The sequence below is a fragment of the Phaseolus vulgaris genome, chromosome 8, assembly GCF_000499845.2.
Source record: "Phaseolus vulgaris cultivar G19833 chromosome 8, P. vulgaris v2.0, whole genome shotgun sequence".
In the NCBI taxonomy this organism is placed as follows: domain Eukaryota; kingdom Viridiplantae; phylum Streptophyta; class Magnoliopsida; order Fabales; family Fabaceae; genus Phaseolus; species Phaseolus vulgaris.
Genome location: NC_023752.2, coordinates 48,680,220 through 48,691,184, shown reverse-complemented (window position 1 = coordinate 48,691,184; position 10,965 = coordinate 48,680,220). Strand labels below are relative to the sequence as shown.

General features: G+C 29.2%; 1 protein-coding gene across 2 annotated transcripts; it reads right to left on the bottom strand.

The window, feature by feature from the left end:
• Window positions 1-217: 217 nt before the first annotated feature.
• Window positions 218-3,792, bottom strand: LOC137825742 (uncharacterized). Of its 2 annotated transcripts, none has more exons than XM_068631498.1 (3): window positions 3,239-3,792; window positions 1,598-2,349; window positions 218-995 (listed from the first exon to the last, which is right to left on the bottom strand). In XM_068631498.1, the coding sequence occupies exons 1-3, from the start codon at window positions 3,524-3,526 to the stop codon at window positions 521-523; spliced, it is 1,515 nt and encodes a 504-aa protein (XP_068487599.1). In that variant the 5' UTR covers window positions 3,527-3,792; the 3' UTR covers window positions 218-520. The 2 variants fall into 2 exon arrangements, with proteins under 2 accessions (XP_068487599.1, XP_068487600.1); XM_068631499.1 differs by having other exon boundaries at window positions 1,598-2,363; window positions 3,239-3,686.
• Between the last annotated feature and the right edge of the window lie 7,173 nt (window positions 3,793-10,965).

The window sequence follows — 10,965 nt, the reverse complement described above, 5'->3', positions numbered from 1 at the left end:
CAACAAGAAAAAATTTCATATTTAGTATTCTTTTAACAAAAAATTACATATAACTGATTTCAAGAATGAAAGTTACTGGTAAAAAATGCCTACATTCTTAGGAGATGAAAGTTACTTTTATATTATTCCACTTTTGTTTTTCTTCTAGTTCTCCCTGTCAATGTGTGATCCGTATTTGTATTTTGAATTGCTGAGAAAACTCACACCACACTAGATATTTAAGAAATTAGAATGTCAATTACATTAGCCAAAACAAATAAATCTAAATTCAGTGTTATCCAACCTATTACAGTTTACAAAGTTGAATTGCATACAACAGGGAACTATTCCCTCAAAAGAGAGAAAGACAAAAACTATGAAAGCGTATACAGTTTCATCTATGATTGTTCATGTATGATTCAAGCAAAAAAATTATCAAAATGTAGTCCTGAAAATTCTTCACCATGTAGTATATACTTGAAACCTGTCTTTGTTGGGACCTAAAATATCATTTGGCAAATCTTCTAAAATTGTGATGTGTCTATTCTTTGGAAAATGTCAACTGCTGGTAGAGTAATGTGTTCTCTTCACCATCAAGATCGCCATCACCATCATAATCTGCAATAGATACTTCTTGTGACTCAAACTCTTTATCAATGGCTAAACCACTTGATTCAATTAACCGCATCTCTGATTCTATTAAAGCCCCCATCTTCGCTCGTTCCCTGTCTCTTGGATATGTTCTATAAAGAAATGTGTAGATTATACAGCAGATAGCCATTGGGATTCCTATTGCTGTGTAAAGAGACTTAGCCAATGATGCAGCATTCTCTCTGTCTGTTAAAATCTCTTGAGATTCACTAGACCCTTCAGGAATGGGCTTATACCCATAAACATGCTGAGCCAAAATCCCCACTGCAGGGGGAGCAAAAGATGATAGTATAGACTCAAAAGATCTGTCCAAGGCATATACACTTGTTCGGGATCTCTCTGGAACTATCTCTGCAAAAATTGGACTAATGTCCATACAGGGGACAAATTAAGCCATGCATAAACATATAACTTGAACAATCTTTTCTACAATCACACAGCTATCTTTCAGCTCTAGATCACAACAAAAGCAATAAATTATGCTGTGTTTAGCACTATCTTTCTGCCACAGGAAGATGCAGAATAGTTTGCACTTAAGTAATAAAAACTTGTTCCGGTTATGCACAAAACCCAAAGAAAATTTAATATATTTCAGAATTCAAAAGCAAATTTGAAAATTTTGAAATTATTCGGCTGTTGAATATTTAGTAGGGCTAATTGAAGGTACCTATTAATAACCATACTACAAGTCAGTTTGCTCTAACCACGTTTGTAAGCAAGTTTCAGATGGAAATCATTCCAAATTAAGATGTCACTAGCCTAAGTAGAGAGGACTTTATGAGTTTAACAAATCAGCAATGTAAGTACTGTAACATACATTCAATAACATAAAAGTTTGATGAATCATCATAACAAAAGTTGGAAGGTGTGCAAGATATTTCCAGACTGTTTATAGCAAATACTATACCTATTAAGGGAAAGATGATTAAATAAACAGACAAACTAAAGAATAGTTTAAAATGTGTACTTATTTGTAGCAGGAGCGTTCCAAGATATCAGGAGTCCCATAATTATTAGAACCAAAGCATGAGATACTATAGAGGAGGGATCATCTGGCAAACCAAGCAAAAGAAGTGCTGCTAAGGGGATGGCTGATCCAGAACTTATCTGAGCCAGAATTATTCTCCCAGAATTTGGAAGATGCTTGGAGAGAATATCTCCCATCTTACCTCCAAACAATCCCCCAATAGAACTGGCAACGACAAACAGAGCTATGAGGAAAGCAGTTTTGTTATGGGTGAAGCCAATAAGCTCTAACCACATTGGTGCGAATGATAAAGCAGACCAGGGAAAGGAGCCAGTGACACCCTGTGCAACAATAATCTGAAAAGACGAAATCTTCAAAACTGACTTGGACTCCTGAACCAGATCTTTCACTTCAGACCAAAATGTTTTATTTGGAGCTTGCCTTCTATCATTTGTACCATTATCTGAGAAGTGAGGATCATTGGCAAAGAGGTATACTAAAACACCTACTATAATGCTTATTAGTCCAACAATGTGAAAGGAAATTCTCCAACCAGGGATTCCAAACACCGTTATTGGAGCTATCAACACTGAGAAGAGGCCACCAATAATTGAACCAACATTGGCTGTTAGTTGAAGCCATCCAAAAGCCATGCCACGATTGCTATCATCAGTTGAGTCAGCAACAAGAGACTGGATTGCAGGTGCTACAAGCGCAAGGCCAATCCCATTAAATGCTCGTGACAAAGCTACCTATAATACAATGACTTCAAAGTTCAAAGTGAATACAATCAGTCATATAGCTACAATAGCATAACAGTTAGACCGACATTGCTTCAAGGACTTCATACGTTTGCCTACTGCCTAATACAAAAGGAAAAATGGCAATGAACAAATATATGCTTTCGGAAATTAGAGTAGTCTTGAATACTATTTCTTTGTAAGGCAAAAAGGTATGCAATGACACTAGGATGGCACCGGAGACATAGTCTTCAACACCAATTTCGTAACATTTTTTAAGCACACTTCAGTGTGATAAAACAAATTTCCTTCTTTTTATTTTTTGCTCTTCTTATCTTGTAACATGTAAAATGTGGTTTGACGCTCGTTCCTTTCACCTTCACCTTCAAAAGTACTAAACCTCTTGGTCTTACTTATTATGTCACAGACAGATATCAGTTATTCAGAATTATGGTAGCAAAGACGGTACATGTTATAACAAAAGAAAAATTATAAGGTGATATCCCCAACTCAATGCTTTTACCAGAAATGTGAGGCTTAAAGTCTAGACAAACTTCCATTAACAAAGGACACGCTAAAATCATCTCAGATGATTCTGTTTAGCTAAATTTTTTCTATAAACACGTAAAAAAGTAAAATAAATTGAATTTCTCTCATCAACTAAAATAACTTATGCCACTTTATTGAAGTCCTTTCAAGTAGATAAGCTGAAAAAAATAGTTGACGAGATATTAAAGAAAACATCCGCAAATATTCCAACACATTCATGATTCGTGATGCATTTGGTAGTGAAAGACCTAGATTACTGATTCTACTACCCTGACATCCCTAATTTAGAAACACTCTTCCCGTTCCTATGAATTGAAGAGTTGTAACTTGTATCGTAAGAAACAGCGGTGACCTGGAAGAAAGTGGAGGAGAATGCAACGAGGAAGGTGGCGGCGGCCCAGAGAAAAGCGCCGAGGGCGATAACATGCGCGCGGTTGTGGCGGACGGCGAGATAGGCGGCGATAGGGTAGCAGGAGGACTGAACGATGGATCGGAAGAGAGTGAGGGAACCGAGGCCGGTGGGGTCGGTGTGCAGCGCCGCTCCCACTTCCTTGTAGACTCCCGGAAGCAGTGACTCATCCGCCCTTTCCATTATCCCCGCCAGGTTCACCAGCACCAGCGTCGCCGTCTCTCCCTTCATCTCCGCCACTGACAAACAATTCACAATTCAGAAACACAAACTATGCTTCATTCTACTTCTGAACCGACGATGACGATGACTATGATGTCAGTTATTACTTGTTGAACGGTGTGGTTTCTTCGTCACTCGTTCGTTGTCGCTCTTCCATGTTCCAAGTTCCACACTAACCTAATACTAGGTCGGAATTCAAGCTCAGGCCACGTGGCGGAGTTTCGGATGTGCCAGCGAGGCGTTATTGGAGTACGTGTAAGATCCAAACAAATACTAAGCAGTTGGTCAATCTTTCGCAACTTTATTCCATGGTATCATTCTTTATTCTTTTATTTTATTTTTATTTCCTCTTTTCTTTGCTTATCCAATACTCTTTCTTTTCTTTTTCCTTCTAAAATTTCTAAAATTTCATGCTCGGGTACTGAGAAGCTTCTTCTACGGGCCCGGGTATGGTTTGTCATGGGCCAGTATGGGCCTGGAAAGCCCAGAATGCTGAGGTCCACATGAGATGTTAGGAATTAAGACTTAGTAAAGCACATGCAAAAAAGTAATACACTTTTCTTAAAAAGGCACTTTTAGTTTCTCTAAATTGACCGAGTTTCTATTTTAATCACTGTAAGAAATGCTATATTTTATTCTTAAAAGATTTGATTTAATCGGATGCCGTGAAAATGGAATTATAAGAGAAAATTGAGGAGAAATGCAATTTGTATATGGAAATGGTTGATGATTTTTTTATTTTGATTTTAAATTTTAAGAATCGAATAATTTTTTCAAAATAAAAAAATGAAAAAGTTTAACAAATAAGGAGTTCAAATATTTTCATAGTTAACTTAATTCTTTTATTTCTATAAATTTTTATAAATTTTCTATGTTTTTATACCCATCTAAATAGATACAGGAAAATTTGTGTACTTTTTTCCTTTCAACTTATATTTATCTTTATTAGTGTAAACATATATAAGGAAAACAAGATGAGTTGTGTATTCTTTTAAAAAAAAATTTGAAATAACTTTTCTATCAAAATAAAAAAGAGAAAAAGATTAAGAGTGATAATTTTACCTTAAGTGTGTTTTGAAGCTACTTCTAGTAAAAATATTACTTATTTCTCTAAGTAACTACTAAAAGTATTCTATACAGAGTCATTTATATAGGCTCTGTAATTATTTCAAATAAATAAGAAAGTTTCTTACAAATCACTATTTTTTTATAAATAAATGAGAGGATGAATTTATTTTTTTAGTTAAAAACTAGAGTAGAGGATACATTTTCTTACAAAGTATATTATAAAGAGATTTAGTTGAGTTAACTAAAAAACAAATCATTAAAAATAATTAATTATTATATTAATTAAATTAATTATTAATAAATAATTTTTAAATTGATATTTAATTAGTTATTAAGATTTTAGCTATCAATTAATTAGTTTTTAAAATTAATAGCTAATTAAATATTAATCTTAAAAATATTTATTAATTATTATATTAAGTAAATTAAATATTATTTTAAAATTTTAAAAATATTAATATTTAAATTATTTGTATTATTAATAAATAATTTTTTAAATTAATATTTAATTAATTATCAAGATTTTAGCTACCAACTAATTAGTTTTTAAAATGATAACTAATTAAATATAAATTTAAAAAATATTTATTAATAATAAAAAATACTTTAAATATCAATAATATATTTAGTTTTTAAAATAATATATAATTTAATTAATATAATAATTAATTATTTTTTCATCTTTAAAATTAATTTTTATCATTTGTTTGAATCCTCTTCCATGTTTTACATGTGAGTTTGCAGAAAGATAATCATTGAGAGATCTTCAAGTTGTATCATTTACTTTATATTAAGGACATAAAAGATAAAATTTAATGCATTTCACCAACTAAACATTTAGTTGATAAAGTAACATAATATGCTTATTTACCTCTAGTGGTAGATTATCTCTAACCTAAAATAAAATAGTATCCTGTAGCAAATTTCTCTTTTCTTTTCTTATACTTCTGCTCAGAATGCAAATGTCAATGGTCTTTGATCCAATAATGTCTCTTGCCTTTTTTGTGAATAGACTCTTTGTCCATAAAAGCTTAAAAGGGATCAATGTCAATTTTAAGTAAATTTGAAATTAGTTTTGGTACTTTAACATTCAATTAATTTAATTTCTATAAAAAGTATAAACATAAATGTGAGTCTTAATGTATGTTGTAAATACATTTTATCTTAGTATTTGGTCTTTTTTTTCAAAAAAATCAAGAGGAGAAAATAAAAAATGTGCAAAATATCAACAAAAGCCTTGACGAGAGGGCCAAAAATCTGTTGAAGCAAAGAAATGACAGTTATCTTTATAAGTAGGTGCTTAAAAGAAAAATCAACAAGTGATAAACACTATTGTTTGAGCCACGAGACCAAATTCAAATATGTCTAGAACGTGTGTGGGCACTTTACTTGATACTCATACACTTTTCTTAAATGACATATCCGTGTCGGACACACGTATCGGTGTTGATATTCGTAGGACACTCGTATGACACTTATTGGTAAAGTGTTCAATTCAAAAAATATTTGTTGAATTTTGTAAAATTTCAGTACGGTTCTAACACAATTTTAAAAGGTATTAATACAATATTTTTCTAAAAATTCAAATTTATTGTATAAATTTTTATTATGATTATAAAAATAAGGAACAAATTCTTTTGAACGAGTCATGACAAATATCTTCCTGCTCTCAAAAGAATCTGAAACATACTTTTACACATAAATATTTATTTTCAATTTATACAATTCAAAATTATATAATATATAGATCTGTGTCCCTGTGTCATACATTTTAGAGATTATACGTATTTGTATCTCTGTATCCATATCCGTATCGTGTCAATGTCCGTATCCATACTACTTAGGCCACAACACTTCAACGAAACGGGAAATAAAATTATATTTCAAATTAAGGTAGTAAATCTTCTCACTCAACACCATTTTCCTTTCTTTAACTTTAGTATTTTATTTTTCCATATTTTCCTTGCAACGTCTTTATTGGAGAACTCTTTGTTAGTTTTTAAACTACTTTTTTTTTCAAACTTTCATGCCATATTTCAAATCGCTATCCAATTACTTAATTAACAAATTAAATTTCTCTTTTACATAGTACCAAACAATAACCACAAAAGTCATAAAAGAAAAGTTTATAACCATGACAAATTTTGATCAATAGGAGTAGTGTGACAAACTTCTCTTTCTCTTAGTGCACCACCTTTACCTTGACGTGAACAAATTATATAGAATAATATATTTCTTAATCACCAATAACGTTGATTCTTGACTCTCCTCTCAAAGATTTTTTTCTTGTTGTAAAATTGGAAGATCAAGACTACTCTCATTCCTTGTGAGCTACGCCACTTTTCATACTTTATTATCTTAATTTTAAATAATTGATAAAGTGTTTTCCACATTTTTCCACCTATATATTAATTTCTTCTTTTTTAAATTTATTTTGATTTAATTTATCCTTAAATTAAAATACGTATACACTATAAACATTCAAAAAATTATAATGTAAATTAATTGAAAAATAATGTCATTTTTAAATTGTAAAATACTCATTCGTGAATATCCATTGACCCATTCAACTTACTATTGATTGGACTGATTTAATTTAGATTGGATTTGGTAAAATAATGACATAGGCCAAATTTAATTCATCTTAAACTATTTTAATCAAGTTGGATGAAATCTAACCCAACCTTACTCACAAATACCCTTACATTCTATGCTTTTATGATTTAAGAAAAATGTAACATTAGGCAGATATTGATTTGTGCCTTTAGATAATTGGATCAAAACATAAATTATTTTATCATTTATTATTTTTTAAAAAATATTTTTCTCAGTTATTTCACCACATTTTCTTTGTATTATGAAATATAAAATTTCTAAAAATATATAACTTGCCACTCTTCTCTTCTAATCTAATGTCCTTCTTCTTCAATAAAGCTTTATACATATTTTACACTATCAAGATTAAAAGAAAGATAGACGATTATGATAATATGTGATAAAAGTAACTTTTTAAAGATATATTAATAAATGATAAAACAATGTAATATAAAATAGAGTTTTTGAATATTTTAAATATGCGTAACTTTTTTTGAAAAGAAAAACTATAAAGAGTATTAAAAGAGTGGTAATGAAAGCATCCCCACTAGAACAGGTGTGAGCCAGCTTTTAACATCCAGAAATTGTCTAGGCTATAGATGCCTACTAAATGTTTTGAAGCATTAGACATTGGCATCTTATCCGACATGTCATGCTTTTTGATGTAGCTTTTATTAACTCACTCTTCTACCTAAAAACCATTCTTCAAAGATTAATCCTTATCTAGTGGAAGAAGATTAGAAAAGGAAGTGAACTATTTTAATTCACACATAACTCTTTGAGTTTGAGTTTATTGAGGAACAAGTATTAAGAAAAGATGCAGGTATGTGTTGTTGGAGTATGAGAAGTGGGGTACAAGTGGGGTTTGGAAAAGCATTCCGGGTTGGTTGGGGGCTGACAAAGATAATGTCTTTGATCTTCCTGTCTCAGATGCTGCTGTTGAAGTCATGAATTACAATTCTCTTTTATATTTTTAAATTACCTTACACTAAAACACTACATTTATGTAACCTCCATTTCTCAATAATTCACTCATATTCACTTTAACAACAGTTTCGCTGTAAGTAATTACTAATTATGGCTAAATTTACCAACAATCATGCTTTCTCTCATCTGTTTACACCCAAAAACCTTATCAACATTTTTTTTATACATTGTCTTTTATTGGTTTACTTTATTAAAAATTACAAAAGATTATGAATATAATTTATTTGATAGTTTTCCTCACAAAATTTTTAGTTTTTAATCGAGTATGTGTGTATTAAAAGACTGTACTAAAAGATGTGTTAGGAAGCACTTTTCATAAAAAAAAATATTCACGATAATATTATAGTATGATAGAAAGACATTTTATGTGCTAATAATTATATTTTTAGTGAATAAAAAGTATTCTTCGTAAAAATAATCTTCTTTTCACTGGTTTTAAAGTATAATTTAGAAGAGTTAAAACTAAAATAAATTAGTTATGGTGAAAAATGTATTACAATTATTTTAAAGATTACAAATTTTTTGGTAATGTAACAAACTGGTAGATTTGTGGATTAAATCTAATCTTGATTACTTGTAGGACAAGATGAATTGCAATGTTATTTAAGAAAATAATTTTAATCAAGATAAAATAAAATAAGTATGTTATTTAATTTAAGTGAAATAAAATATGTCAATATATACGTTTCAATAACTAAATTGAGACGGTTCAAGAAACTTTAACCTTTCAATTTAAGATATTTTATATCTCTTTCAAATGTTCTATCCAGTGAGTGAAATTGAGGTGTTAAGGAACTGAACCTAGGTTTTATGAATAAATATATAACTTATTATTATTATTATAATTATTATTATTAATATTATTATTAATGTTATTAATATTACTATTGTTATTATTATGTGTGTAATAATCATATGTAATTTATTTACAGATATAGATCTGTGAATAATTTATCTATAAATTATATTTAGTAATCATTTTTATGGAATGTTGAATTTTCGACAGAAACAGATCCATGAATAATAATTCATGAATTTATTAACGAGTATCTATTCATATGTGATAATAAGCAAACAAATTTAAATTTTTTTATGTGTATAACTACACTCAGTGACCAAGAAACATGATTCTTTAATACTTTACCTAGGATATGATGGGCCTATAATCAAGGTTGATGTTAAATTTCTTTCTCTCATAATCAATTTAGTCATATATACAGTTTAATATGAAAGAATTGCATAATATAACAACATCTTAACCTTTTTACCATTTAAGGAATAGATATTCTCGAACCTTTTTTATGATAAAAGATTAAGTTAATTTTTTTTTATCAGTAATGAATTAATAAAACAAAATGAGACACTTAAGGAGTATCTCAACCCTTAAATGTATTATTCTCTAGATTAAGGGCTCTGCAAAACAAAATTTTAAGTGCAACAAAAACTTTAATTACCAAAGACCCCCTCACCTCTTACAAACCCAAAGGGAAATTAAGTTAAATTTTTAATTATATATATTTAATTATTTCACTAAATAGATTGAGATTGGCTCATATTACTAAGTTAATCCAATTCGTTTAAGAATATCTTATCTATTAAGAAGAAGTACCATAGTTAATTGTCATTGAAATGATAAACATTTTATAAACAAATGATTTAAACAAATATTTTAAAAGAATTATATTTAATTAATTAAAAAAATTAGACCAAGTCAAGATCTATAAATTAAAGAGAGATACCTAAGATATTTTAGGATCATTACTCACTACAATTTTCAAATTATATATATAAAACCAACATTATGAAGTCTACATCAATATATTAGAACATTCATAATAATGAAAGTCTAAAATTCTTACTAAATTCAATTAATAAAGTTTAGAAAAATATATCACGTAGTTGAAGAGGACAATGAAAGAATAGCAAACTATATAAAATAGCAACAATTACAAATATAATAATAATAGAATGTAATGATAATGATAACAATAATAAATATAATAATAATAACATATGCAAAAATATGCTTATATATAAATTTTATTTGTAATAATGTAATAATAACATATGCCTATGCAAAAACATTAGAATGTGAGTATTTTAAAAAAAAAAATGAAAGATTATTTTTCTCAGTAAAATTTTGAAAATAAAAATACCCTTTTTAGTTTCAAAATTCAATTAAAGTACTTTAAAAATAAAAAGTAATTCAAATATATTTTTTCGAAAACCAATAATTCCTCCAAAAAACCCTTGGCCAGCACAGGGTTTGTTTTCAAATTGTAAGAAGTGTGCGTCGTAAATCGGAATAAAACATAAACAGCTTTGGTAGAGGCATTTAAGGTTAATATAGTTCGATCAGTTTGACATAAATGTTAGGATTAGACGGAGATGGTGGAACTAGGAGGGACAAGAAACGGGAAAAACGGTGAAAAGGGGATGCTTTCTCTTTCTAGAACATTATTAGTCTTTCCCACTTTAATTTTAATTAAAAAAAACTTCTTACTTCTTTCCTTTTTTGTTACACACACTCAACTCAAACTTCCTATTCTTACTCCAAACCTCCCCCACATGCTTAATTCTATATATCTACACCTATCATCACATAATACATTCAACTACTCACTTTATTTTCATATGCTTTCTCTATTTTAAATTTTAGTTCTTCCTAAAACATTCTATTTTTTTAATAATGTCAAAGAGTTAGTGGTACATGTTAAATAGCAACGCAAAAAACTATTTAAAGATATTATTCTGAATTAAAATATATATTGACATATTTTCAAATTTGATGTCCGATG

Bases quoted from the DNA above. Each gene is read 5' to 3' on its own strand.
- LOC137825742 (XM_068631498.1), bottom strand. From the start codon at position 3,526: ATGAAGGGAGAGACGGCGACGCTGGTGCTGGTGAACCTGGCGGGGATA. The intron at 2,350-3,238 runs GTCACCGCTGTT...ATTGTATTATAG, and splicing joins TCTCCTCCACTTTCTTCCAG to GTAGCTTTGTCACGAGCATT. The intron at 996-1,597 runs GTACACATTTTA...TATGGACATTAG, and splicing joins AACGCTCCTGCTACAAATAA to TCCAATTTTTGCAGAGATAG.